Raw genomic sequence first — 26973 nt, forward strand, 5'->3', positions numbered from 1 at the left:
TAATAAGAATCACGCAACACAAGAATAAGTAAGTACTAGATAATAGCTTTATTACATTCAAGGGTATAAAACATTAGAAATAAGGATATCCCTTTGTTTGTATGTTAGCTTTGGATTTAAAAATAGAGCCTACCCTAGACGTATAGTAGGGTGGGGGAATATGGGACACTTTATCATTCTCTTTTCTCACCACATTTGGTAGTTAACATTGAAAGAATTATAAAACCGTAACCTTACGACTCCCATAGACCGTTGTTAATTGTTTAAAACATGATATTAATATTTAAACAATGTACGCTAAAGACGAGTAATTTAAGCCCTTGGGTTTTAGATTGTTTTTCTTTTGGATGCTACTTTATAAAATGCTTAGAAATTGATGCCCCTATACAAGTGGTTAAACTTTCACTTGTCATATTTGTCAGAGAATGAATTGCAAATATACTGCACATGTGTACCGATAAAGCGCGAATAAAGATGTGTCAGCTGACCTTGAAAGCAACGTTTTCCGCCATTTTGGACTTCTAAATCGAAACTATCCGACGCCATGGCTCAGTGATTGGCGTGCTTTCTGGCCTGAACGACGCGAGTCGCCACTGACACAAAGTTCAATATTTAAATTAATGGAACCTCCTGGCTGTTCTCTCGGACTCTAGAAAGGTAAGAACGTCTACTTTTTTACTAATGTTTAAACATTACGAACGATTGATATGCCGGGATCGTCTAGAAATTGAACTCGGACCTATATATACACTTTTGCAAGTCTTTGATCAAGCAGTAATTGCTGAAAGCCAGTAGTCCGTTATGTTTAATTTGTTAGCCATACATTATTAAATCCCTAAAATTCATCACCCACAAAGTGTGTGGTAACAGGTGACTCGTAAGCGGCCACGAGGTAAATAAAACTTCCAGGTTATTACGGCTGTCGATGCCCCGTCACGCGAGTATATAAAACAACCTACGCACTAACTAAATGGGAAACCCGTCAAGTCATACCACGGATGTCCTATCGCGTGTGTGGGGCCTCCTACACCTCTTTTGCAAGCGAGCTACAGATACACACTTTGTTCTCGTGTTTATGGCTGCCGATTTGGACAAGCAGTTTAAAGAAATTACCGTTGAAATATTTTTAATGGCCACTCACGCGCACAAAGATTTCAACAACAGTTAATGGCGTTGAAACTTAAAATAATCGACCTATGAAACTACACAGTGTAAAAAAACAAAATACCTTTTATTAAAGTATTTTCGAGGTGTTTTAGCTACAATACAAAAGCAGTGTAAAGGCACAATTATAGAAGAATTACTTTGCATGTGCGAATGGGCAAAAACAAACAATTAGGAACATATTTGTGCAAGCAGAGGTGAACTGGTGCAATTTATAAAGGTTATACTGGTCAAACTACAGAGGCATCATTCTACTTCCCAGGTGCCTACTTAAAAATTTTGCATAAGTAGAAGTTATAGTGGTGCATATTTAAACTACAGAGACATCTTTCCACTTCCCAGGCTCCATGCAACTTGCCCTCTCATCTCCTATTAATTTCTGGTTTAATGAACTTACTAACCAGCTTTGTTCTGGTGTCTGGTCCAGTGCAGCGTTGCATAGCATCGTAAAATTGGAAGAAGTTGGTGCAGAGAATACTTCAACATCTGGATGTTCAGATTGAATCTGCTTTTCCATTTCTTCAATCGTTAGATGTGGATCTTCACGCCATTTGAAATATTCTAAGTAAGCTGTGTTGTTACCATCAAGGTATTGAAGATATTCCACTAAATCTGCCGCCGTTTTAAACCAATCTGCATGAATGAATGAATTCCGAGGCGCAACAGCAATAACATCATCCACAGTCGGTCCCCACACTACAGGTATCACTCCATACCAAAGAGGCGCCTCCCAAAACTTCTCTGTGATATAATCCTTACAACCAATATTGTTCTCAAAGGAGAAATAAAACTTGTATTTCTTTATTTCAGCTCCCCACTGTTCAGATTTGTATGATGGAAGTTGAGGACAAGCTTTAAAGCAGCGGCCACAGCTAAAATTAAAAGCATAAGTATATGAACAGCCAAGCAGAAGTAGATATTAGTATACACTATACAGTAAGCTCATCTAAGAAGCAAAATAAAATCTTAGCATAAGTGCAAGTAGTTAAATAATTAATACAATAATTGTAAGATTTATGTTTGTATGGATACTTACACACACATACAGTATTTTCAGACAAGCAGTATTTGTTGTGTTTTGTGTATAACCCTTTGGGGACGAGATATATTTTAACATATTTTCCATTTTTGACCCACTGTCACATATTGCTCTCTAGCGACACAGGTGTTTGTGCTGGCGAAAAATGACCAATTAGACTTTTGTTCTTTGGAAAAATTGCTACAAGATAGTATTTTGATTTTTTTGATGACGTCATCAAATTTTGAATGATATCATCAGAAATCTTGTATTTACGTGTAATCAGGGTTTTTAGGTAAAAATTACATAAGGAATCTATTGCAAAGTTGATTCCTGGTTTGTTTACTACCTAACTAAAATGATTGTTTGATTTGGTGATGTCAAAGGGATCAATTACGTCACTTATAACCTGATGACGTCATTTTTTGAAAGTTCATTTTCGCTAAAATCCTAACAAAACTTGCCAAAAACGTTTTATTATGAATTTAAAGGTAGAAACAACGTGTAGAAGCAAAATGAAATTAGATAATACACACAAAATCATATTTTATGTAAAATTTGTTTCATAATACCGAAAAAACTTGTAGAAACAGCTGACATAGCTATTTTTACGCAAAACCACATTTTTAACCGGTAACTTAGACGGGGAAGCCCCAGAGCAACATAGAGATCAGATAAAATCGCTTTTATTGGACAGAATGACGTTAAAACCTTGATTTTTGGACAGAGTATGAACCATCTTCCTAAAAAAGGCTTTAGGGTTTTCAAATCAAGTTTGGTAAAAACTTTTAAATGCTATGATGCCTTTTTCAAACGTTATATTGGTAGATAATTCCTTCCTCTTTCAAATAAAACCAACTGTAAGAACTTTTACCAACTATAAAAAAAATGATGAACATTTTTGTGAACACCTGTTTCAAAATGCATATTTGCATTACTCGTCCCTAAGGAGATAACAGAAGTTGGTACGAAAAAAACTTTAAAAAATTTAAAACTGAAAAAAACAATTTTTCTTTGACCATCTAAAACTATAATGTTATTATGCAACTTAAATAAAAAACAAAAACTTTATAAAAGTTTACCTTTCTACAGGAAATCCAGTTGCTACGATTTCTTTGTAATAGTTCATTCGTTCAACTGCTCCTCTCATAGTGTCACAATTACTAACAATCCATATCTGTATTAAAAAGTAACGTTACCTAGACATTAAGTATAAACATACACAATTATTGCATTATAGTATTTGAAATTTTACAACTTAGAATATATATAACTTATAGCTAAAATAGCTTGTGTTTACGCAATGATATATTAAGCCATTAACCATATTTGCTTAATGAGTCAAACCATATTTGTGATACACTATATTTCTTAGAAACATGGTCAACTGAAAGTCGTGTCTACAGGCTACTACAGCACGTCATACAAGATATCACATGCCTTTAGCTGTATGGGCCATCCTAGAACCATCACAGGGTAATTGGACCAAAAAAATGGTCAAATCATTTACAGTGATGAAGTATCTACTTATAAAAACAAAGGTACACAATATATGTTAAAATCAATTATAAAAATAACTTACTGCAAGTTTACTCTTTTCTGAAAGCAATTTATCCAAAACATTAGCACCTTTTTCCACCATGTTGTATACGTTTCGTCTTGTCCCATATCCACTATATAAATTACTATTTTTATGATAAGTCATGGTCATGTTGAAGAAATTATCGAATGCCTTAAAATCAGTTCTGTACAAGTAACGCATGGCCCATGGATTTTCCTTGCTCCAAAAAACGAACAGCTGCTTTGGGCTCCTGTTAAAATAAATGTTTAATTTGAGTTTTAATACTTCATTTTTCAGATAAATCTATATAGGTGTTGAAGCTGTGCACCGAAAATATGTTCGTTTAGGTATAAGAAGATATCGAAAACAAACCTGTAATGTTGCCACGGAATATCCTTTTTTGAAATAGTTGTCAGATGAAATATGACTGCATCTGCTTCTTCAATACGCTCTCGTTTATAAGTTAAACTACATCTTCCAAATCTTGTACCTTCTGGTTCACTGGTGAAACCAACAGCCCAAGGATGGTCCCACATTAGAAGTACACCTGATGGTGTATGATTTTTGTTTGGCGTAGATTTTGGTTCAAATAATCGTTTTGGGTAGTAGGTGAGCCATTCTTTTGCGAAAATAATAAAAGTTCCAAATACAAGAAGAACACCGATTTTTCTTAACTGCTTTTTCATTATCATGCTGTTAGACTGTGTAACTTTGGTACTGTTACTACTGTTCAGTCCAATTGCTAAAGTTACTGTCAAGGGTAACACTATACATCTATGTTTTAATAAATTAAGAGTTCACAACCCTATAAGAAAAAATCGTATTTGAGATGTTTTACTAGAAGACGTTGGTATTAACGATTAAGTTTGCGATTGGTTTAGGATTTAATTTTCGACACAAAACGTCCAATTCCCCCGTGCCCCAAAATCTACTGGTACGGACGTACGGTATTTGAATTTCCGAAAAATCACAAGCATATTTGACCACATTTTAATTTTAACTACCACACACATTTTAGTGAAGAATTTTATTCTTAAAAACTTCTGCGCCTGGGATGCCATTTTCAGCTATGGACTAAACTAGTCGCGGCCAAAATTCAATTTTTCTTTTTTAATCGCCGGCTAAAAAATCGCGGTATTCAATAGTTTTGGTTACCGCGACCGACTAGTTTCGTCAGTTGCCGAGAATATCATCATATCAAGTAACTTTTATACATTTCTAACAAAAACCGTATTCCGGCAGGTAAAGACGCCTAATCGGTTAACTGTAAACAAACACCGCACACCAGATCAACCGTTTCCGTACACTAGAGTGGCGACATTGGCCAGTGGGGATCCATGTAGTATATATGCTGTGTTGGGTTAAGAATATGTTACTGTTTATGTTACTGTTCATGGTTCATGTTGAACCAGCTAAAAATAACTGACGCAAGTCGCGAAAGTTACGTTTATATTTTTATATGACGTCATAATCTCAGCCGCGTCGTTTTCGCGTAACGAATTTTGGCTTTCTTTTTAATGCAGACCATGACACTATTTTGTATCTGCGTACATTCATAGTATGTTGTAGTTGGAGTTCGTGTTATCTATATACCGTACAGTCCCACAAGATTGGTGAACTTCGTTTACAACAATTAACGAGTTAGCGATCCATGGCGCCTTGGAACTTAGATACCTTACCATCAGTATTCTATGGCCTTACCCAAAGTTAGTATATAGACCGACCTTACCCGGTAAGGTATCTATGCTGTAATAGACCGTGGTGGTCACTAACATGCATACAGGTTCCGACAAAACAGCGTATGGGCTTTTCGATTACATGTATTTATGTTTTTAATTGTTTAAATCAAGTATAATTTTATATACGGACTCTGGTTTTAACATGTAACATCTTGCACGATTATGTTGGGTGTGCGGTATAGAGGTTCCTCATGGTCGCACCCATTTCAAAAGTTATACCTTAATTCGTGGTTGGCACATTAACTCACGACGGTAGGACGACGCGTTGCATCGTGTGACGGATGCGGACAGACGTGAGGACAGCAAGAGTATAAGAAAGCTCATACTGAACTCAACACGAATATATGAAGACTTGCAATATGAGGCTTAAGCTCTTATATTATTGTACTGCAAATACGTGGAAGAGTTAACGTGACGTTCGATTTATTTAAGAGCCTTTTCATAACAGTACCTAGAAGAGTTACAGCAACAGCAGGCTGCGTATAGTCAGCACATATTTGTTATGCTAGCCTGTAAAATAATTTAATTGTATAAAAAAAACTCTCCATGCAGATGCAGGTTTTTATATATAGGGTGGGAAAAGATGAGACACCATTAGCACATAATATCCAAATATCCCGAAGTAGAATGAATAGGCGTCTCATCTCCCCCACCCTACTATATCATTAGGTTTTAAGCTGATGTGTGTCTGTTGCCATTCGGCCAAATAACTTGGCACACGTTGAGCACAAGCGATTATAATTACGTGCAAGCTAGTAGCATAATTTGCAACGTTCGGCGTATAAACTTAAAAAACTTTGTTCTTGTTATTCTTTTTTGTGCATGTCATTTATACAGTCTTCAAAAACCCATAGATTTCTTTATCACGCCGGCGCATATACACTTGAGCAAATCCGTGGGTATTTAAGTTGTTACGTCCGGATAAATTTAAAACTTTAGCTTAGACGCATTATCGCCGTTACATTATTATATTGTAGAAAGTAACAGACTTAAGTTTAATTTTTGCTACAAATAATTAAAGGCATCACAACCTATATGAAGATGCAGGTTTTTACATATTGTTACGTTTTGAGTTGTGTGTCTGTTGCATTCGGCCAAATAACTTGGCACAACCTGAGCACAAGCGAGTATTATATACAGAATGGTAGTACCGTTAACCATCAAGCTGCAGTTGATTCTTGTGCTTCATTGAATGCCACACTAGCTCGAGTTAAAACAACACAAGTGCAACAATTCCTCGTAAGCATTATTACCGGTAAGTAAGTTGAACTTTACTTTAGCTAATACAAAGTAGATTCACAATAATATTTGTTGATTGTAGTTTAATTGAATTAGTAAATAAATGTTTTATTAAAGCGTTAGGCAGTTAGGGGATCAATATTTTGTCTTTAAGTTTTAATGACGTGTTTTATGACCAGTCATAAAGCTATATTAACATTTTGAATGCTTAAAGCCCTTGATTGCATTTTAAACATATATACATAATATGGAGAAAAATGGAATATTACCACCTAAATGCAATGTTTCTTAAACGTGGTTTTAACAATTGACAACGCGCTAGTTTTAGCCGCGGATCAATGCGGCTATATATTTCTGTAAATATTCTTTGTCTTCTACCAAATGGGACAAGAAATGAGAATGAAAACATATTCCATCTTGATCTTTTCCCCCGTACCATAAGACGATATTGCAGATATTTGTTTTTATTTAAAATAGGTACGGGAAACTATTACATCGGGTTAAACCGAATCAACCTGGACAAAACCGGATTCCAATGGAATGATGGAACGAATGTGACGTCAGGTGAAGCGCAATGGATTGTTGATGAACCGAACAACCAAGGCAATAACGAAGCTTGTGTTCAAATGCGTGGGGTAAATGACAACAACCACGGTTGGAATGATGTGCCTTGTAACACTCCCTGTAACTACATATGCGAGCGACATAAAGGTGAGATTTAGCACATAATATCCAAATATCCTGATCGTGTTTTAAACAATTAACAACGGTCTAGGGGGGTTGTGAAGATACAGTTTTATAGTTCTTCAAATGATGTTCTTTGTTTACTACCAAGCGTGACGAAAATATAGATTGAAAAAGTGTCCTATCTTCGCCCACCTTACTATATTTATAGTATGCTGAAAAAAATCATTGCTAACAGTTATAATAACTTTGATATTTTCTCTATATTCCAGACATCACTATTAACGGATCTTCCGTGCAGTTTGTTTACTCCAGCAAAAGTCACACGGCTTTAGATATTGTGTACAGAATGTGTTTAAGTGCCGCCCCATACAAAGTAGAAGCAAGTGCTCGTATGTTGGATGAAAGTTTACCCCATCGTTTCAACGTCATCCCCATCGATATTCGGTCTTATTCATTCATAGCAAGGTTGGAAAGGATCGACTTAAACAGCGGGTGGTCCACATCCGAGATCAACATATCCTGGATAGCTTACTTCAATACACCAGTGCAAATATATTGAATAACGTTAATTTTTGATTATATAGCAGGATGGGGAATATGGGACACCTTTTCAATCTAATTTCTCGTCCCATTTAGTAGTAAACAAAGAACATTCAAAGAATTATAAAACCGTATCCTCACGACTCCTATAGATCGTTGTTAATTGCTTAAAACACGATCAGGATGTTTGGATATTATGTGCCAAAAGTGTCCCGTTTTCCCCTACCCTATTATATATATAACCAAACTATTAATTACATTTGGAACTAATTTTTAGAGAGTGTTGCATTTCTTGTATGTTTTATATGTATTGTAATTATTAATGGCTGTCTGCATTTGACAAGCTTTATTGACTTTGATCGTGGTTGATTTTGGCTGAACTGAGTTGTGATGTCTTATAATGTATATTTTCTGGAAATCCCGAGTTATTGTGTTGTGATGTATTGAACAATAAAAGGAAACTTCGTCATGAAGGCAGCGTTGTTATTATGATATCGAGATGCTGTGACAGTATGTTTCACTTTAGACGCCACTTTTTGCTGTGTATACATTATTATATTAGTTAAATCTACGGCAGGCTATTCCGTGGCTGTAGGCGTGCAGGGTCAATTTCACTACAATTCTGTTTTACGCAAAAAAGGGTTATCTGTATATAGGGTTTGGCCTCTTTTGGTGTATGCGTATAAGTTTAAAAACGTTGTCTTATTTATTTTACATTTACACCGCATTACAAATATCATCGTTTTTTGTCATTATGCGTGCCTATGGTTGGCTTGTATTATAACTTTGAACAACTACACACTTGTATTACGTAAATAGAACGCTTATAGCATACGTAACGTGCGATTTTATTAAGAATCTATATTTTATAAATTTCGTATAATATTCCAGCTATAATGGCTATAAGAAGAGGCTGCTTATATTATATATTCACAAATTTACTATATAGACCTGTGTGAAATAATGGCAACTCTCTATGCAGATGCAGGTTTTTATATATTGTTACGTTTTGAGTTGTGTGTCTGTTGCATTTGGCCAAATAACCTGGCACACGTTGAGCACAAGCGAGTATTACATACAAACTGGTAGTACTGTGAACTACCAAGCTGCAGTTGATTCTTGTGCTTCATTGAATGCTAAACTTGCTCGAGTTAAAACAACACAAGTGCAACAATTCCTCGTAAACATAATTTACGGTAAGTTCCACATAATAAGCCTTATATAGGCAACCACAGCGTATTTACAGTATGCATAACGCTTTGTCTACATGTTATAGTAGGGCGGGGGAAGATGGGACACTTATTCACATATTGCCCAGTATTTCCAAAATCAAAATACATGACGCTTTTTGGGTGATACCACGAATTAGTACTATCATATCTTTAATAATTGTAAAAATAAAAATTTTTATTAAAACACACGAGGAGTTATTTAGCGATTCGCACAGCAGGTGTAATTTTACCAATTCGAAAACACATAGGGTTGTGGACAGTTTAAAATCCTGTTAATTTTGATTAATAAATATTTTTTATTAGAAATACACGTAAATACCACAAAATAAATTTAAACATTCATTTTCTTGCTCCACTGCTATAGTTTTTAACATGTTACCTACAGTATATGAATGTATGAAAAACTGGTACTGTTTGAACGATGATGCTGGATAGTGTTCGAACATCAATTGATAAATATTGTATCCTACCAATGCGTATGAACTTGTAATAACAGAAAATTGATTATAACCATTAATAAAGTTTACATTTTTGCTACAAATTGGGTATTACTACTCTGTTTTTGGCACAAGCCACTTCTCATAATTATTTCCAAGTTCAAGTGACTGAATTCGAATATATTTTCTATATTTTATCATGTTATTATATCAGTATATTATATTTAAATTACCCCTGACGTATAAATTATTGAATTAAAAGGAAACCTTTCAAAGTTTGGCAATGAAAACCTACAATAATGCAATGTGGGGGAAGATGGGACAAAAAAAATAATTTTATATTAATAGTATTCTGCAACTTGTAGTTAACCTACCGAATTTAACCGGCTGTGCTAGTTTCTTTGCCATGTAAACTTAATATATATAACATTTCAACGATTTTTTCATCCCTAATTAAAAAAACTGAAACTAATTGTACTCGACAAAAACAAACTTCACGAAATATTCAAGTTTTTTTTATGGACCTATGAGTCTAGTTTAATCGTTCACACTCGTAAACTACAAAAAATCCATTGTCTTTACTATGATTTAGTGAGCATTCAAAATTAACCCCTTACTATTTCGCATTTTTTACCTGTTTAAAAAATACTGTTTCTAATTAACATATTTTTTAATATTTAATATAGTAATCGGCTTTTACCCGCGCTTTATAGAGTCGTGATAATACTGTCGAATAATTCTGTAATAGTTTTTGATTATTATGAAATGGGTGTCTGTAAAAAGAAAATTAAAAAGAAAGCCTCGTCTGACAATGTGTCCCATCTTCCCCTACCCTACTATATATTTTAAGAAAACTTGCTGTAAATGTCTTTACCAAGTAAATTGTTCGTATATGCGGAATTATGATCTTATACATCAAGTATATGAATCCTATACTCAAGTCACTTCAGTATACACTATATGTGCCAATATATATCCTGGAGCTGTATATATAGTATGCAAATATAAGTAAATAAGTAAGACAACATTATATTTTATGTTTTAGGTACAACACAGAACTTATACATCGGTTTAACTCGCATTAACCTGGACAAAAACGCCGGATTCCGGTGGAATGATGGAACGAATGTGACGTCAGGTGAAACGCAATGGATTGTTGGTGAACCGAATAACTACCACGGCAATAACGAAGCTTGTGTTCAAATGCGTGGAGAGTTTGGCTTGAACTACCGCTGGAATGATACACCTTGTAACTCTCTCTTTAACTACATATGCGAGCGACACAAAGGTGAGATATTTTAAATGTTATACTTTTTGATATATATTTTGGCTCGCTAAGTATATAGAGTACTGTAGGATAAGATGGGACACCTTTAGCACATAATATCCAAATATCCTGATCGTGTTTTAAACAATTAATTAACAACGGCCTATGGGAGTCGGGAGCATACAGTTTTTTAATTCTTTGAATGTTCTTTGTTTACTACCAAACGGGATCAGAAAATGGAATAAAAAGGAGTTCCATCTCACCCCACCCTATACTATATATTTAGTATACTCAAATGGTTTATTGCTAACAATTATAACAACTTCGAGGTATTCTCTTTATTCCAGGCATCACAATTAACGGGTCTTCCGTGCAGTTTGTTTACTCCAGCAAAAGTCACACGGTTTTAGATATTGTGTACAGAATGTGTTTAAGTGCCGCCCCGTACAAAGTAGAAGCAAGTGCTCGTATGTTGGATGAAAGTTTACCCCATCGTTTCAACGTCATCCCCATCGATATTCGGTCTTATTCATTCATAGCAAGGTTGGAAAGGATCGACTTAAACAGCGGGTGGTCCACATCCGAGATCAATATATCCTGGATAGCTTACTTCAATACACCAGTGCAAATATATTGAATAACGTTAATTTTTGATTATATAGTAGGGTGGGGAATATGGGACACTTTTTCAATCTATTTTCTAGTCCCATTCAGTAGTAAACAAACAACATTCAAAGAATTATAAAACCGTATCCTCACGACTCTACATGTCGTTGTTAATTGCTTAAAACACGATCTAGATGTTAGGATATTATGTGCTAAAAGTGTCCCGTTGACCCGTTCCCCTACCCTATTATATATATAACCAAACTATTAATTACATTGGGAACTAATTTTCATAGAGTGTTGCATTTCTTGTATGTTTTATATGTCTTGTAATTATTAATGGCTGTCTGCATTTGACAAGATTCATTGATTTCGAGCTCGATTGGTTTTGCCTGAACTGAGTTGTGATGTCTTTCTGTATATTTTCTGGAAATCCCGAGTTATTGTGTTGTGGTGTATTAAACAATAAAAGGAAATTTCGTCATGAAGGCAGCGTCGTACTTTGATATCGAGATTTTGTGACAGTATGTTTCACTTTAGACTTTAGACGCCACTTTTTGCTGTGTATACATTATTACATTCACGAGACGAATTGTTGCTCAACCACGCGAAGATGAATGCATAATACTAATTAATTCCATTAGCTATGATGAACGAATTAGATTTTCTAGTTTTTTTTTTATTGGAATATGAATAGTCACCAGTGAAATTTTATAACTTTGCTTTCTTGTTGCTTTTTAGATCGTGCCCATTAAAGACAGCGATATCTGTTTCCGTTAGCAACCAGTTGTTTACGTTTTTTGTAAAGCGTGCAGCGGTTTTATGACCTAAACAAGAGTTTTTTATGTTTATGCATAGCTAAACTGCTATATATTATATAATATTGGACAGATACCGATACTGAAAAAATATTTTAAAAACCACTGTATTTATAAGTAATTTTGTTTACTTAGAAAAATATTAACCACTATTACACTTAAGAAAGTTTACACATTTTTAATAATTAGTTTTCACATTTTTAAGCAATGGATAAATAGTCTGCATTATGGATGTTCTTTCTGAGAGGGCTGTGATGCCAATTGGCACCCCAACGCGCTTATCACCAGATCACAGTCAACATGAACCTGTCATTAACGTACCGCGTCCATCATCTGACAGATCTCAGGTGGAATATGAATATTCAGTCAAATTTGATTAAAGTGCCAAAATTATCTAATGTCATTTGATTAAAAGGGTTGATTATACAATTGAATACATCCATTCAAGTTAATTCAACATTTATTAAAACTTGTTAAATGTATTCGAATCTTGATTAAGTTACGTTGACAACTAACTGCTGTGCAGAGAATGACACCTTTATGTACCTTTACCAATTTTTTGGTTGTGAACGCAATAGTTTGTTCTGTTTTATTACTAAAAAAATGCATATCAAAACATAGGTCAAGCAAACATGATAGTTTTGTATCAAATATTTGTGCTTGTTCTGCTACCAATTTAAAGATCACATAAACAATTAGTCCTACAAATGTCCTACAATGAGATATCATTGGAACTGCTATTTTCTGCAGACTGAGCTACGCATAACATCATAAAATTAAGCATAAAGTTTCACATATGTTCAGTGTCGTGGTACACTTGTGTTATAGTGATTATCATTGCCCTACACACCAGGATAAATCAACGCATATTTATTTATGTTTATGAGAAAGTTAAATTTACTGACATGTTTTACAGGATGTATCTCATATACTTGCTGGTGTATTTCATGATCTTTACACCAAAGAAGTAATGAGCAAAGAAACAGTGAATAACTTGACAGTTTCAGGTGATGGAAGTACAAAGTTTCACAAGAAGTGCATGAATCAGCTGCATCAGGTATTCAAATGTTGTTATTATCAGTTTTGGAAGCTTTATTTGTCATCCCATTTTTTCATTTGTCAAATTATTCTTTAATAACCCTAGTTTTGGAATACAATTTTATTTTTCTAATAACGTTAATATTTATTGCATGGATTAATTTGCAGTTTCATAACATTACCTAAATTTTATTTTCTTTCTTAAATCAGTATTGTTGTTTTAACATAACAAATAGATAAGAATTACTCCTAAAAATGAGCTCAAAATCAAAATAAGTTTCCACCAAAAAGTATTGTAGACTGGTAGTTGAATCCAAACCCAACATACAATAAACAAAGTCTCACAGTGTTACAGATAATTAGTTGAAACAAACTCCGATCTAATTAAAAGAAAAGTGTGTGTTAAAGTTTAAACATATATTTACAACATTTTTTTCATACAGGTGCACTTGGACCATAAAAAAAAACTGGAGGAATTTAATGCTGTTGAACGTCAAATTATGCAGGTTGTTTTTATATAGCATCTTATAAACCACTGCCTTTTAACCCCTGGGTCATGACGCATGACTAAAAAGCGTGATCACGCTTTAGTTGTCAGGTCCCATGCTACTGTATAACTTTTGTGTTTATTTTTTTTATTAATTATGTATGCACTATACCTTATGTTATTTTTTCCAAAAAAATTATTTTAAATATATTTTTGGAAATTGGGTTACCAAGGCTTTATCATTAGTTTATGCTTAGTTCAAAGTAATACAAAACCTATTATTAATATTTAAAGGCTCGAGCTCAAGCTGTATCAGCTGATGAGCGTGCATTGAATAAGTTGTCTTCACCAGTGGGTTGTGAAACTTATGAAAAGCTGGGTCTTCCTTCAGGTAGTGGATCTATACTGTCTATGTAAATTAAACCGTATCTATATTAAGTGCTAAATGTAATTTTAGTCAAGTTCATTGTACCAGTGTGGGCGTATGTGTCCTTGGGCAAAACAATTAACGGCAATTGCTCCAACCCAGTAGTCTCTAATGGGTTGTCCAATTATTAGTGATACACTAAAAAATGAAAAATATACCCTAAAAAATAATCACCCACAAAGTAATATACATGATAACTCATAAGCTGGCACGAGGTGTATGAACACCTGTGTTATAATGACTGTCACTTTCTGGCCACGCGAGGAAAAATTGGGTTACATTTATTCATTCATTCACCAGGGCACAGTGGTTAAAAAGCCTGGCTCTAACCCAAAGAATGTCGGTTTAAAGCAATGCTAATACTGTTTTGGGCATTTCCATGAAGACACTTAATAATCTAACTTGATGTGCATCTAGTATACTATAAGTCTATAATCATATATGTGGCTGTCTACTTCCAAATTAATAAAATCCAAAATTCACAGTTCCTTCAAACTTCCAGTGGTGTTTGGATGAAAGTACAATAAAGAAACATAAACTACTCGTACCAACAGACTTTTTTGGGTCGCATCGGCAATCTGGAGAATCGCCAAAACGTAAGTCCTGTGTAAAGCCTACAGTTATTAGTGCAGTATATTTAAATCCTAATGTTTAGGACGAAAAACTCCTCACTTCTCCCTTCCAACTGTTTCATCATCGCTTCACATTCTCAACGAACCTGTAGATGATGGTTATACTGATTTAAAAGAAGAAAAAGTAAAAATATTGTTGCTAATATTTTCTGTTTTACATTGCCTACTGCCGGGCGCGCCATGGAACCTTAGATTTACATGTCCATTACCCCCAAATACTAATACTACTGATAAACTGGAAGTTATTAAATCTTATATTTTAAAAATCGCTTAAATTTGAATGTTATAAACTTTGTGCTATAATTTGTATAAATATTCTTTAAATGCAGTTACTTTTAAAATATATTTAAAGTTTATATATACTATATATGTTTTTCTTTTTTTTATGTATGTTTTTATATATAAATTTTAAATGTTTAGAGTAATATGGTCTTATTGGAAGAGCAATCCTTGACCACACTTTCAAGCGATTCTGCTGAGCTCGTCAGTATTCCTCCTCAACAAAAGATCAAATCCAAGAAGAAGAAGTCGAAGCAAGATAAGTGGAGGGAGGAGATGAATCATGGAGCACGGATTGAAGAGCGGAGCTTGTTGGCTCGACTTGATGAAAGGTAACCATAGTTGCCAAACTGTTTTAAAAACAAGGAAGGCAGGGATAGTAAGATTGCTCCAACCCTGGTGGTCACTAATGGGTTGTCTAAATTATCAGCCATATATATAAAAAATATCAAAAAATAATCACTCACAAAGTAACATACATGGTAACTGGTAAGCTGGCATGAGGTGTATAAAACAGAACATTCGTTTATGTTGTTTTCTGGTCACGCGACGATAAAGTAAGTTACATTCAATTTAATAGATGCATATTCCTGTAAACTTTTTCTATATTGACTGATTTAGGTAAGGTAGTAGACTAGTAGACTTGCCACCCTGGGGTATGTGCCTATGGTGTGACTCTTATTGTCGGTAGTTACTGTCATGCAGTTATAAAGCTCACTATTATGATACTGGTTAATACAGAACAGTTTTCTTATAACCAGATATAATTGGTTTACAGCTTGGTGCTAAATATCATTGTGGGTTTGAGTTGCCTTTCTAAAAGGCACCTAACGGTCAGTAGTCACTGATAGCACATACTGTCAAACAGAAAAAAAAAATCATTAAAACTAAAGGTGTATGAAAAAAAGAATATTAACATTTTAACTTGGTCTATTAAACTTTCGTTTTAAAAATTGTTAAATAAAAAGTAAACTTTTTCATTCATTCTCTCAATATTCACCTAGGCACAACTTCTTAAAAAATCCTCGTTTTATCCCATTGGATGAAAGTAGTGGTGGAAAGTTGCTTACAAAGATTCATCCAAAACAAGTTGTTGTTAAAGCTGGAAGAGAAATCACACAAGACGTGTAAGTTTGTAACAAATTTTATTATTAAAAACTTACAATATAAAGAAACTGTTGATCAGGCTTATTGTAATGGAAAAATAGCTGTTATGGAAATTTATTTTAATAACAATGTTTTTCGTTGTACAATATTCTGGAAGTTGAATATTTCAAATTTCTACTTTTTCACGCATTCAGTCATATTCCCCGTTAAAGATAACCTCTATAGAACATTGCCATAGAAAAACTTATTGTTTGATGATACTTATTAAATTTGTTATTGGAAATGTATTGCTGATTGTTTTATAGGTCGCAAAAATACCTTTTAACTCAAAATTGTTTGGGTTTAAGTACGTCTAGTTAAATTAGTAGTAATTTTTTCTATACATAAGCAAAAATAATTGGGTAATTTATATTTCTTATCCAGAGCTAGTGCTGAGTGCATACAAGTCTTTGCCTCTAATCCAGGTGTTGTTCAATTCAATGAATGGATTGTGGGTCGTGTGTATGAGGTCAGTTTTACTTTAAACATTGTGTATAGAATGTGTACTACCATCTAGCAGGTAGCACTTCTTGTGTGTTGGTGTATTACCCCTTTAATTCATGTAAAGCATTTTAAGCCAATAATATATTTTTAACTTCACAGGTTAACTTGGAACTTCGTAATATAAGCACTGTTAGCAGACAGTTAAGAGTACTTCCTCCAAAATCTTCGTATTTTTCGCTTGGTTTGGGTGAGTTATATGGTTTTATTGGGTCAACAATAACTTTGTTCCAGCTCCCCCGGTAATACACATGTAAAAACTATGCATTGGTGGGGAGTTAAAACCTATAGCCAGGTACCTGGATTTTGGCGTGAGTTGGCCCGTACTATGTGGGTTGAAACACAACATGGGTCCTAAGAGCCTACAGTGTGACATGGCATAGGCCTTGATATTTGGGGCAAAGCTGGCCTATTACCACCAACATAGGCTTCACACGTATACAAAGTCCCAACATTTTAAGCACACTTAAATTAGCAAAATTCTTTAATCTAAAATTAACAAAATTCTTTACTCTAAAATTAACAAAATTATTTAATCTAAAATTAACAAAATTCTTTAACCTAAAATTAAAAAAAATCTTTAGTCTAAAATTAACAAAATCCTTTAACATTTCAGGTAAATTTCCGGGCCAACACGGTGTAGTTGCCCCAGGTATGTGCGCTCAATACAGTGTACGTTATATGCCTGATGCATTAGCAGATGCAGACGATCACTTGAAGGTTATTTCTCAATCCGAAGAACCACTTATTGTTCCCATTAAAGCTCACAGAATACCACCGGTCTTAGTTGGTAAGAATTGTATTGATATAACTTAAAATGTATTTTTCTTTATATAATTTATTTAATGTATCATGTTATAAATATTTTCCAAGGTTAAAACTAGGTCAGTTCAGTAGTATGAATTGTCATTTTTGTTTACTCAATTTTTTCATAGTGTTTTTACTTCTACTTGGTAGGGCAATTAGTAAGCCTTGAAAGATTTATAACTGTTATCCTAGTAATATCTAAACTTACATCTATTTGAATTTTGTTGTCCTAATCTATCAATATTAATCTGTATACTATATGGTACAGTAACAGTGCCCAGAGTTTTTTTGGCTATTTTTTGTATAATGACTGCTTTCATTTAAATATTTAGGTTATCAAAAACACTACTGTATAGGTTTAGATTAAAACCTTAATTTATTTTATATTTGGCTTTTTATTCCAGTGTCAAAAACCATAGATTGTGGTTTTTGTTTGGTTGGTGGTGTGAAGGTAGTTGACTTTTTTTTTGTATAATGACTGCTTTCATTTAAATATTTAGTTTATCAAAAACACTACTGTATAGGTTTGGATTAAAACCTTAATTTATTTTATATTTGGCTTTTTATTCCAGTGTCAAAAACCATAGATTGTGGTTTTTGTTTGGTTGGTGGTGTGAAGGTAGTTGACTTACCACTCAAAAATATTGGCGGCAACGGACGTTTCTGTATTTTAAAATCAACTTCATGGCCAGCTGCCAACTTTAAGGTGGGTACTTGGTGCATTTTTTTCAAATGCTGTCCAAATTGTTTACTTTTTTACAAAAGTTTGTTCATATAGTTTAGGTGTATGAATCATGCATAAAACACTTGTTGTTGTCAGTATACATGCTCTGTCTGACTTGTGATGATCTTTTTAACCAATGTTTTTCAATGATGCAATTTTCTCTTTAAACGGAATCTTTAAAACCTTCTCACCCCTTGTACCTGTTGTATATTTAAACAACCTAATTTCTTTCCTATTACTTTTGAGCTTTTTTTCAATTAACTATAACCCTGTGTGTATTGTAGCATATTTTGGTTTTATCAGCCAGAAATTTTAGTCAGTTTTTGTAGATACGTGTTTTAAAAAAATTTTTTGGGGGTAATTTCCGTCTTTTTACTGGTTATTATTTTGAAATAAATTATCGTATTTAACGTGATAAATCATTTTTTTGGTATGTTACCTTATACAGACTGTAGTTAACCCAAGTTGTCTTGATGTTGGGGTGTTTCAAATTCGTCCAGCAGTATTTGAGGTATTAGCAAGTCAAGTCACCACACTGGAACTTCTATTTTCCCCACAACAAGCAACTACTTATACAGAAGAACTTGTCATAGTGTGTGACAACTGTCAAGTACAGTATGTGACAATTCAAGGTAAGAGTTAAAACAAAGAATATGTTTTTTGTTTGGGCTAATTGACCAACTTAGGCCTAAATTTTAGTTTTGCTAGCATGCCTCGCCATAGGATTTAACCTATATAGAAAGTTTAGTATTAGGGTTTTATTAATTACTTTCTATTTTATCAGTTTAGTAGTCACACTTTTAAGGTTTAAAATAAATTTCTATATATTATATCGTATGCTGTCAGTTTGCCATTATTTCAAATATACCTATGTAGTTTTAAAGTTACATGATCTTTGTTACTGTAATCAAACAAATAAATATTCCCATTGTACTAAGATTAATGCTTAAACCTTTTATTTTACTATTTGCTGCAACATAGTGTTTAATACATATTTAAATCAAACAGAAAAATCAAACCCTTCTTTATTTGCTTAGGTCATGGTGAGTCAGCAGCTGTTGAATTAGTCAGCGTCTCCAACAACGAGGAGGAAGTTGAAGTTGTTGGTGAAATAACGGATCGAACGGCTGATCACCTGATTCGATTCCCACCCCTCAATCCACATTCATACTTCATGAGACAAATCATCGTCCATAACTCAACGTAACTAATTTGTTTTACAACTCTATGTCTAAAGACACTTAGCAGCACTTGCTCCAACCCAGTGGTCACTAATGTTATCAGCTATACATAAAAATGAAAATCTCGAAAAAAATGATTACCAACAAAGTAACATACTTGGTAACTTTAAACTAGCATGAGGTGTAAATGTTAAACATATTTCAAAAATGAAGTTTTTAGTGACACTTTTGACATTTTTGAGCCACGTAGTTCAAAATATTGTTCAGCCAAAATGCGAAAAACTGTAGAATGCAACCCAAAAAGCTAAGTGGCAGCTAATTTTTGGGTTGTGTCCCAGGGGTTGATAATCATTTATTCAAGTATGAAGTTTAGTGTTCTTATATATAAGTATGTAATACAAGCTAATCAGTTTAAATAAATTGTAGTGTCAATTATTCTACATGTTAAATTTTTTATCTTGTTATAAATTAACTGCCATTTTGTTGCAGTACATTGATATGTTATTTTTAACTATTTTCAGTATTACTTTGTATATATGATAAATTTTTCCAAATTAATTTTTTTGAAAAAATCAAACTTACCAACAATATTGACAGGAACGTAGAGATGCCATACACGTGGCATATCTTGAAACCAAACCTTTCTCCTGGTTTGGAAAGTCTGTCTTCCTCAAAATCGACCGATGTTGAAAAGTTGGATTTTTTTCCTGACCCGGAATCTTGTTTTTACATCGAACCAAGGAGTGGATTTTTTCAACCAAATGCAATCCATGAGTTTGTGTTAACATTCGCACCAGACAAAGTAGGTTTTGTACTTTAGCTGTATCATGCATAGTTTTATAAATGCCTTAATTTTATAATTGATCAATATGATAATGAGAATTAAACATATAATCGAACACAATTGTTATGACGCACTAAAAATAAAAATTTAAAACTCTTTTAATGTTTTTGTTTAGTTTAGAGTTATTACTAAACAAAAAATATTACCTTTCAACCTTACAAAAATGAATTCAAATTATGCTGTGTTTTGTTGTGATTGTAAGAAGAAATTATGTTACTCTAACGCTTAAACAGTTAGATTGTCATATTGCATATTAAAATATATATATTTTTGTTAACCTAACTTATATTTGTATTAAGGTTGGGAATTACAACAACACCCTTCACCTTGTGTTAAGTGATATACCTGAGTCGCAAAATATTGATGAACCAACATCAGCGGGTGGTGTTAAACCAAATATAAAACGACTTGCGAGTGAAAACGCTGTTGATGATAAATTAAACGTCAACAAACCTGAATCAAACAACCATGCAAGAGCTGCAATTCAGGTTTGCAATTTTTTTTAAAAACTTTTTGACCGTTGCTGTAGCACAGTTGGTTAGCCTGCCTGCCTCTAACCCAGAGGTAATGGGTTCAAGGCTTATCGTTGCTACCATTGTGGGCGTATGTGTCCTTGTGCAAAACACTTAACCGCAGTTGCTCCTACCCAGTGGTCACTAATGGGTTGTCCATATTCATTCATTTATTCACATTTAAACTTACTTGGCATTGCATGGCAAATGCAAAGGGCTTAAAACAAATGCTTCAATCACTGTCTACATTCTAGTTTGTTTAGAATGCCATGCCATAACATATAATCCATATAAAATATAACTTAAATATAACTTATAACGAAGAACTTGTTAATTTAAAATATTGAAGAGAATATAATATATAACTAAATTATGTTATGATATTTTTGATACAATTATGTCTCTTGAATAAGTGTCACTAGTCACTACTGTCTTTATAATTACCTGATTGTCATTTTGCTGTACAATTTTAAATCAAGCAACATTCAATACTTGAAGTATTTTGTATTTAGCCAAATTTCTGTTTGCATTTTCATTACCTTTATTTAAAATTATTGCCATTTTCCTATACACAGGTAAAACAGATTTCCAACAGTTTACCAGCATTAAGTGAAGTTATTGCTATGGAAATTGAAACCAAGGCCTCTTGTGTTCCTTACTCTGTTGTATTACATCCACCTGCTGTAATAATGCCAGGCAGCATATTGGTTGGAACAACAGTAAAAAGACCGCTGCAAATGGCCAATTACAGGTATTTGTTAGATAGTTTATACAAATTTGCCTAATGATAATCATAATACCGCGCCTTGGCAAAGTAGGTTAGTGCGCCTGCCTGTAACCCAGAGGTAATGGGTTCAAGGATTGACGCTGCTACCATTGTGAGTGTATGTGTCCTTGAGCAACACACTTAAAAGCAATTGCTCCAACCCAATGGTCAGTATTAAGTTGTTTAAATTATCAGCTATACATAAAAAATAAAGAGACTATGTTTTATATGTATAAGGACCGGTCAGGAATGCCATTGGACATGGGATTTGGTCTATTACTTTTTTACTTATCGGCTATGTATTATTACTAACCAGGTATGTATTACACATCTCAAAATTCCACCCACAGTTTGGCTCCAATCAATTTCAAATGGGAATGTGTGACAAGCCCAAACATAGTTGAAGTTGAACCAGCTATTGGTATGATCAACCCTGGAGATGTAGCTCAACTACAAGTTACAGTGACTGGTTTGAACCCAGGCTTACTGTCTTGTAATGTACTTTGCAACATACAACATCAATCTAACCCAATTTCAATTGTGGTTTCTTCACAAATTAGGGGACCTAATGTTGTCATAGGTATATTGTTGATATGTTTAATGCAGTTTATTCTATATTGGTAAAGCCTTACTAAAAGACACATCAGTCGAACTGGCACTTAGACCAAAATTAGCTCATTTTTCCAACAACCAGGATAATATTAGGTATTCTATTTATTCTATATGGGTAAAGTATTGTTAAAAGGCGCATCAAGAGACCTGGTATTCATACCAGAACTAGCTCATTACCCCAACACCTATTTCATTACCCTAACACGTAGGGTAATGCTCATTACCCTAACACGTATTTTTTTTTGCTTAAGGGGTATTTTTGTATGTAAAGAAAAAGAAAGGCAATATTTTTTCTCACTGTTAATATGTCTAATGTTGTTTTTTAGATAACGTTTCAATTGATTTTGGATTAATCAAAGTTGGATCAAAAGCAACACAGAAGTTGTATATTCGAAACACAACTCAACTAAATGCATCTTGGAAACTAAACAAATCATTGGTTGAAAGGTAATATGTAATCTTTACAATGCATATTACTGCTTTTTTTACCAAATCTGCAATATTTTTTCCTTTTACGCGTTTTAGCATTTTAGTTGTTTTAGCATACTCTCTGTGAAAAAATTAAGTAAATTTTTTTTTTGTTTGGCACTGTAAGTCCCTGGTTACACCACTCGCGTTATATAGACAAAATGTTGTGTCTTCCCAATGCTTCAATTGTGAATATGTGTGTGCAACAACTTAATGGCCATTGATTCAGCCCAGTACTTCTTTGTGGGTTATTTAAATGTAAAAAAGGGAAGTCATATACTTGGTAATGTGAGAGGGCACGAGTTGTGTGAAACAGAATACTTGTGCTATAAGTTATAACAACTATTTATTTTCCTTCATGGATACATAAATTTCATTTATTCGTTTATTTGTTCCCAGTCAAGCCATTGGAATCACCCCATCAAGTGGTGAGCTACCATCTCTAGCAAAGCAAGAGGTCACCGTGACCTTTAACCCTATGACCCCAAGTTCGCTAAACACAACAATCACCCTTGATGTGGAAGGGGGTGAAAGTTCAAGTGTTGCCGTCAAATCTGAGGTTCAAAACACACAGGTGAATAATTAAAACGTTGGTAAACACTTGATAAGGGAATTTATTTAGTGGAGTTATTCATAGTAACTTACTTTTCTTGCGTTCTCGCGTGGCCAGAAAACAACAGTCGTCATAACATGGGTGTTCTGTTTCATACACTTCGTGCCAGCTTACGAGTTACCATGTATGTTACTTTGTGGGTGATTATTTTGAGGGGATTTTTTTCACGTTTTTTAAGTATGGCTGATTGTAGTGTCTTTTTTATTTTACTAGGGATATCTTTTAAGCTCAATAGCAAAAGGAAGAAAGTTAATATATCTGTTAGTTTTAAATTTAGGTTTTTAAACCGAAATGAACAACAACATTTATTTTTGTTCACTGCAATTTTAGTTGTATTTCATCTACCCCAATATTTTTATAAATAATTTCCAATGTTATAGGTTTGCTTTGAAGAATGCATGGTTGTCTTAAAAGAAACATTTGTATCGGTTCCACAAACAAGTTCTGTTGTACTTCTCAATCAAACTTTGTTCCCAACCAAGTTTTCCTTCCAAGAGTTAAAGGGGAAACAGTCAGGGTTCTGTGATGTCACAGTCTTCCCAAATAAGGGCATCCTTGGACCACATGAAAGACTTGAACTGCAGGTTAAAATTATATCATAAATAATATAGTTTGGTTATTATATTCACATAAATTAGTGCTTTGAAATTCGTACAATAACTCATACTTGCTTAAATTGAAAACTGTTTTTGTGAAAATAAGTCATTTTGTAAAAATAATTTATTTTTTAAAAAGAAAAATAAGTCAATTTGTAAAGCTCTCTGCTAAATGAAATTCTGCTTTTTGTTTACATCTTTTACTGCTGGTACATTCTGCCCAGAGCCAAGGTTGAAATTATCCTCCTTTGATGATTTTCAGGTCACTTTTCAATGTAGAGAAGTTGTGGAAATAAATGAAGTTTATCTTCCATGCTACATCGAAGAAATGAAGAATCCCATAGTGTTGGGTTTCTACAGCAATGTGAACGCACTATCTGTGACTTACGCCACACCATGCGCAAACTGGTGAGCAATTTTTTAAATACACAAGCAGAGCTGGAATTCAGCTTTACTCCACTAAATTGCTGTTCTGGAAACTAGACAAATATTTTAGGTTTACCAGAATGGTGTTTAAGAAGTTAAAAAACTTTTTAAATCCAGATTGTAGCAATTTATTTGAGTTATAATAGTCACAGACAACTATTAAGTATTTGAAATACATTTTGCTGGCTAACGAGAGATAATTTTAATTCAACCAAAATATTTATGCTTTACAACTTAGTTTATATTTTTAAAGCAGTTATTCTGAAGTTGTAACCTTGTTTTCAGTGAAGATCTCAAGTTAGATTTTGTTGATGTTGAAGTATCCAGTATCCAAACATTGCAAGTTGTTCTTACCAACCTTACAGCCATTCGTGCCCCATGGTCTGCTTATGTAACTAACTTCTTTGTAAGTTTTTCGCCAATTCCAATGATAATTTAATTTTAAATGTTAGATGTCTTATAGGGTTATCATATTTTACATATGTAGTGTACAATCACATAGTTAAGTTGTCTTGCTTAGATAGGTAACTAGGTGCAGTAGGAAAGTACTTATTCAATAAAGGTTAAATAAAGTTAAGTGTCTTGTTCAAAGAGACATAAGCTCAAAAAGATAGCAGCCTCAACCCGTATTCTCTGGGCTACGGGCTTACTTTCACACATGTATCAATAAATGTATGTAACCTACTTTATTCTTGCGTGGACGGAAGACAACAGTCTGTTCAACATGGGTGTTTTGTTTCCTACACCTTGTGCCGGTTTATGAGTTACCATGTATGTTACTTTGTAGGTGATTATTTTTTTAGGACTTTTTATCTTTTTTATGTGTGGCTGGACAACCCATTAGTAACCACTGGGTTTGAGCAATTACTGCTAGTGCTTTGCCGAAGGACACATACTCCCACAATGATAACACGAGCCTTGAATCCATCATCTCTGGGTTAGAGGCAGGCGCGACAACCACTTTGCCCTGGCACCAATCATGTAATATGCCTTACAGCATCAGAATATTCATAAAAAATGCTTCTATTAAATTGTAAATGTTTATAAATTAATATTTCCAGTACAAGCCCAGCGCACCCCACCCGCCACCACAGAACTTTAAAAGCGTCAAATCGCGACGTGCAATGTTGGGTCGAACTCCTAACTTGGCCGACCCACTTGCTAAAACTAATGCACAAACAATTGCAGGTAATCTTGTATTTTATAACATGTTAATTTCTACTTTGTAAAATGGACTGCAAAAGTAAAGGAAAATGGTTTTAACTAATATTAAACCATAGTTTAATGTATTCACAAAAATATTTTACTAACTAAACCATAGTTAAATATAATCTTAGCCACAAAGGTTATTGATGTCTTTCAATTTGTTCAGTTTTGTAACTAAATTTATTCATGCAATGTTCCCCATGTTTTAAATAGAAAAAGACTTGTTAGCTTTATGGTTCTTTGATTGAATAAACACAAGTTTGCCTAGTTCTAAAAGTGGCTAGAAATTCATAAAAATTAGCTTGTTCGAATCAAACCTGTAAAATAACATTATAATATAGTGACTGCAACTTAAAGGGGCATACCAACAGAAAAATCAAAATTTGTTTTGATCGAAATGCTCAAACATGATTTAAAAGTACCACCAAAGTTTCAAACAACAAACAGCTGCTGCAAAACAGCTGTTTTACTATTCCCCTTTATTGCGTAATCTGTATAATACCTCAACCATTTGCCGCATTCCAGATAAATGCAAGCGAGTTCTCAGCAGTGGGCTTGGAGCAGCTTTCTTACTTGACCCACCAAGTGGTAAACTTGGTCCTTACCAGTCTCAAGTTATCAACATATCAGCGTATAACAATATGTGGGGGAAATATGAGGATACTTTTGTTTGCGATGTGGAAGGTAATTATAAAGCGAAAAATATATTTATATTTATAAGTAGTATGTTTAAAGGTTTTATGCTCTAGGTCTATTTAGAAAGTTTGCATGTATGTGTAAACTGCTTAAGATTTTCTACAATTATGTCTTTAAGCAATAGGGTTTGCTTACAGTATGGCTTTTGATGATTTTGAATACTATTTTAGGTGAAAAGAGTGTTTTTAAGTAAAGACCCATGTAAAAATTCAATGTTCATTCCATTGGTTACATTATTAGTATGTACGTTTTACCCCTATATATGCATTGTATAAAAATGTAAATGATAATTTAAGCAATTTATTGAAGCAATTTTATTGTTCAGGTTTAGAATCGCAACTGATTCCAATCAGCATGAATGTGATTAGTTGTCCACTCAAGTTCCAGATAGCAAATCAAAGTAACGAAGGGACAGTGTTGAGGTATGGAACACATCTTGATGGGGATGCTTCAGTTGCAAGGAAAGTCCGAATCAATAATACAAGTTGTTGTGGTAAGTGCTTAGGTGTAGGTAGATGCTGATTTAAGTGTCATTCCACAACAGTCTCACGGTCGAATCTTTTATTTAAGTCTGCAGGACATCACCCATGTTTAAACAATTCATATCTTGCATAACACCCTTATAGTGTGTTCAGTTTAAACTGTTCAGGTTAATAATAATTTTATATAAAAACTTATGAACACGTGCTTGTGAACACAGGTCG

The 26973-nt window shown here is 33.8% G+C and overlaps 4 protein-coding genes across 4 annotated transcripts in view; 3 read left to right on the forward strand and 1 right to left on the reverse strand.

Moving 5' to 3' along the window:
- Nucleotides 1-1212: 1212 nt before the first annotated feature.
- On the reverse strand, nucleotides 1213-4435 carry LOC149735460 (4-galactosyl-N-acetylglucosaminide 3-alpha-L-fucosyltransferase FUT6-like). Its single transcript, XM_089878352.1, has 4 exons — nucleotides 4116-4435; nucleotides 3765-3993; nucleotides 3265-3359; nucleotides 1213-2036 (listed from the first exon to the last, which is right to left on the reverse strand). Exons 1-4 carry the CDS (start codon nucleotides 4433-4435, stop codon nucleotides 1475-1477), a joined length of 1206 nt encoding a protein of 401 aa, XP_089734478.1. The 3' UTR covers nucleotides 1213-1474.
- A 658-nt stretch (nucleotides 4436-5093) lies between these two features.
- LOC149735461 (C-type lectin domain family 4 member E-like) lies at nucleotides 5094-8421 on the forward strand. The gene is made up of 3 exons (XM_089878359.1): nucleotides 5094-6737; nucleotides 7199-7432; nucleotides 7678-8421. The coding sequence occupies exons 1-3, from the start codon at nucleotides 6518-6520 to the stop codon at nucleotides 7965-7967; spliced, it is 744 nt and encodes a 247-aa protein (XP_089734485.1). The 5' UTR covers nucleotides 5094-6517; the 3' UTR covers nucleotides 7968-8421.
- A 503-nt stretch (nucleotides 8422-8924) lies between these two features.
- Nucleotides 8925-11952, forward strand: LOC149735462 (C-type lectin domain family 4 member E-like). Its single transcript, XM_089878358.1, has 3 exons — nucleotides 8925-9144; nucleotides 10663-10905; nucleotides 11232-11952. The coding sequence occupies exons 1-3, from the start codon at nucleotides 8925-8927 to the stop codon at nucleotides 11519-11521; spliced, it is 753 nt and encodes a 250-aa protein (XP_089734484.1). The 3' UTR covers nucleotides 11522-11952.
- A 457-nt stretch (nucleotides 11953-12409) lies between these two features.
- The window catches only part of LOC149735463 (deleted in lung and esophageal cancer protein 1-like), a 30360-nt gene continuing 15796 nt past the window's right edge, over nucleotides 12410-26973 (forward strand). The window contains exons 1-26 of the mRNA XM_089878340.1: nucleotides 12410-12655; nucleotides 13225-13365; nucleotides 13790-13852; nucleotides 14128-14224; nucleotides 14746-14856; nucleotides 14916-15016; nucleotides 15313-15503; nucleotides 16176-16298; nucleotides 16702-16786; nucleotides 16921-17008; nucleotides 17435-17608; nucleotides 18198-18331; nucleotides 18798-18981; nucleotides 19387-19552; nucleotides 20128-20332; nucleotides 20674-20862; nucleotides 21462-21637; nucleotides 22003-22232; nucleotides 22591-22711; nucleotides 23132-23306; nucleotides 23726-23929; nucleotides 24204-24349; nucleotides 24653-24773; nucleotides 25429-25555; nucleotides 26099-26257; nucleotides 26595-26762. Of these exons, the coding sequence (XP_089734466.1) occupies nucleotides 12536-12655; nucleotides 13225-13365; nucleotides 13790-13852; nucleotides 14128-14224; nucleotides 14746-14856; nucleotides 14916-15016; nucleotides 15313-15503; nucleotides 16176-16298; nucleotides 16702-16786; nucleotides 16921-17008; nucleotides 17435-17608; nucleotides 18198-18331; nucleotides 18798-18981; nucleotides 19387-19552; nucleotides 20128-20332; nucleotides 20674-20862; nucleotides 21462-21637; nucleotides 22003-22232; nucleotides 22591-22711; nucleotides 23132-23306; nucleotides 23726-23929; nucleotides 24204-24349; nucleotides 24653-24773; nucleotides 25429-25555; nucleotides 26099-26257; nucleotides 26595-26762 (3799 nt within the window). The 5' untranslated portion in view covers nucleotides 12410-12535. The remainder of the gene's footprint in view (nucleotides 12656-13224; nucleotides 13366-13789; nucleotides 13853-14127; nucleotides 14225-14745; nucleotides 14857-14915; nucleotides 15017-15312; nucleotides 15504-16175; nucleotides 16299-16701; nucleotides 16787-16920; nucleotides 17009-17434; nucleotides 17609-18197; nucleotides 18332-18797; nucleotides 18982-19386; nucleotides 19553-20127; nucleotides 20333-20673; nucleotides 20863-21461; nucleotides 21638-22002; nucleotides 22233-22590; nucleotides 22712-23131; nucleotides 23307-23725; nucleotides 23930-24203; nucleotides 24350-24652; nucleotides 24774-25428; nucleotides 25556-26098; nucleotides 26258-26594; nucleotides 26763-26973) is intronic.

Source organism: Ciona robusta, chromosome 5 (genome assembly GCF_009617815.1).
Source record: "Ciona robusta chromosome 5, ASM961781v2".
In the NCBI taxonomy this organism is placed as follows: domain Eukaryota; kingdom Metazoa; phylum Chordata; class Ascidiacea; order Phlebobranchia; family Cionidae; genus Ciona; species Ciona robusta.

Coding starts and splice junctions, on each gene's coding strand:
- LOC149735460 (XM_089878352.1), bottom strand. CDS start 4,435: ATGATAATGAAAAAGCAGTTAAGAAAAATCGGTGTTCTTCTTGTATTT. Junction 3,994..4,115: donor ATTCCGTGGCAACATTACAG/GTTTGTTTTCGA, acceptor TTATTTTAACAG/GAGCCCAAAGCAGCTGTTCG. Junction 3,360..3,764: donor CAGAAAAGAGTAAACTTGCA/GTAAGTTATTTT, acceptor TTTTTAATACAG/ATATGGATTGTTAGTAATTG.
- LOC149735461 (XM_089878359.1), top strand. CDS start 6,518: ATGAAGATGCAGGTTTTTACATATTGTTACGTTTTGAGTTGTGTGTCT. Junction 6,738..7,198: donor CCTCGTAAGCATTATTACCG/GTAAGTAAGTTG, acceptor TATTTAAAATAG/GTACGGGAAACTATTACATC. Junction 7,433..7,677: donor CATATGCGAGCGACATAAAG/GTGAGATTTAGC, acceptor TCTATATTCCAG/ACATCACTATTAACGGATCT.
- LOC149735462 (XM_089878358.1), top strand. CDS start 8,925: ATGCAGATGCAGGTTTTTATATATTGTTACGTTTTGAGTTGTGTGTCT. Junction 9,145..10,662: donor CCTCGTAAACATAATTTACG/GTAAGTTCCACA, acceptor TTTATGTTTTAG/GTACAACACAGAACTTATAC. Junction 10,906..11,231: donor CATATGCGAGCGACACAAAG/GTGAGATATTTT, acceptor TCTTTATTCCAG/GCATCACAATTAACGGGTCT.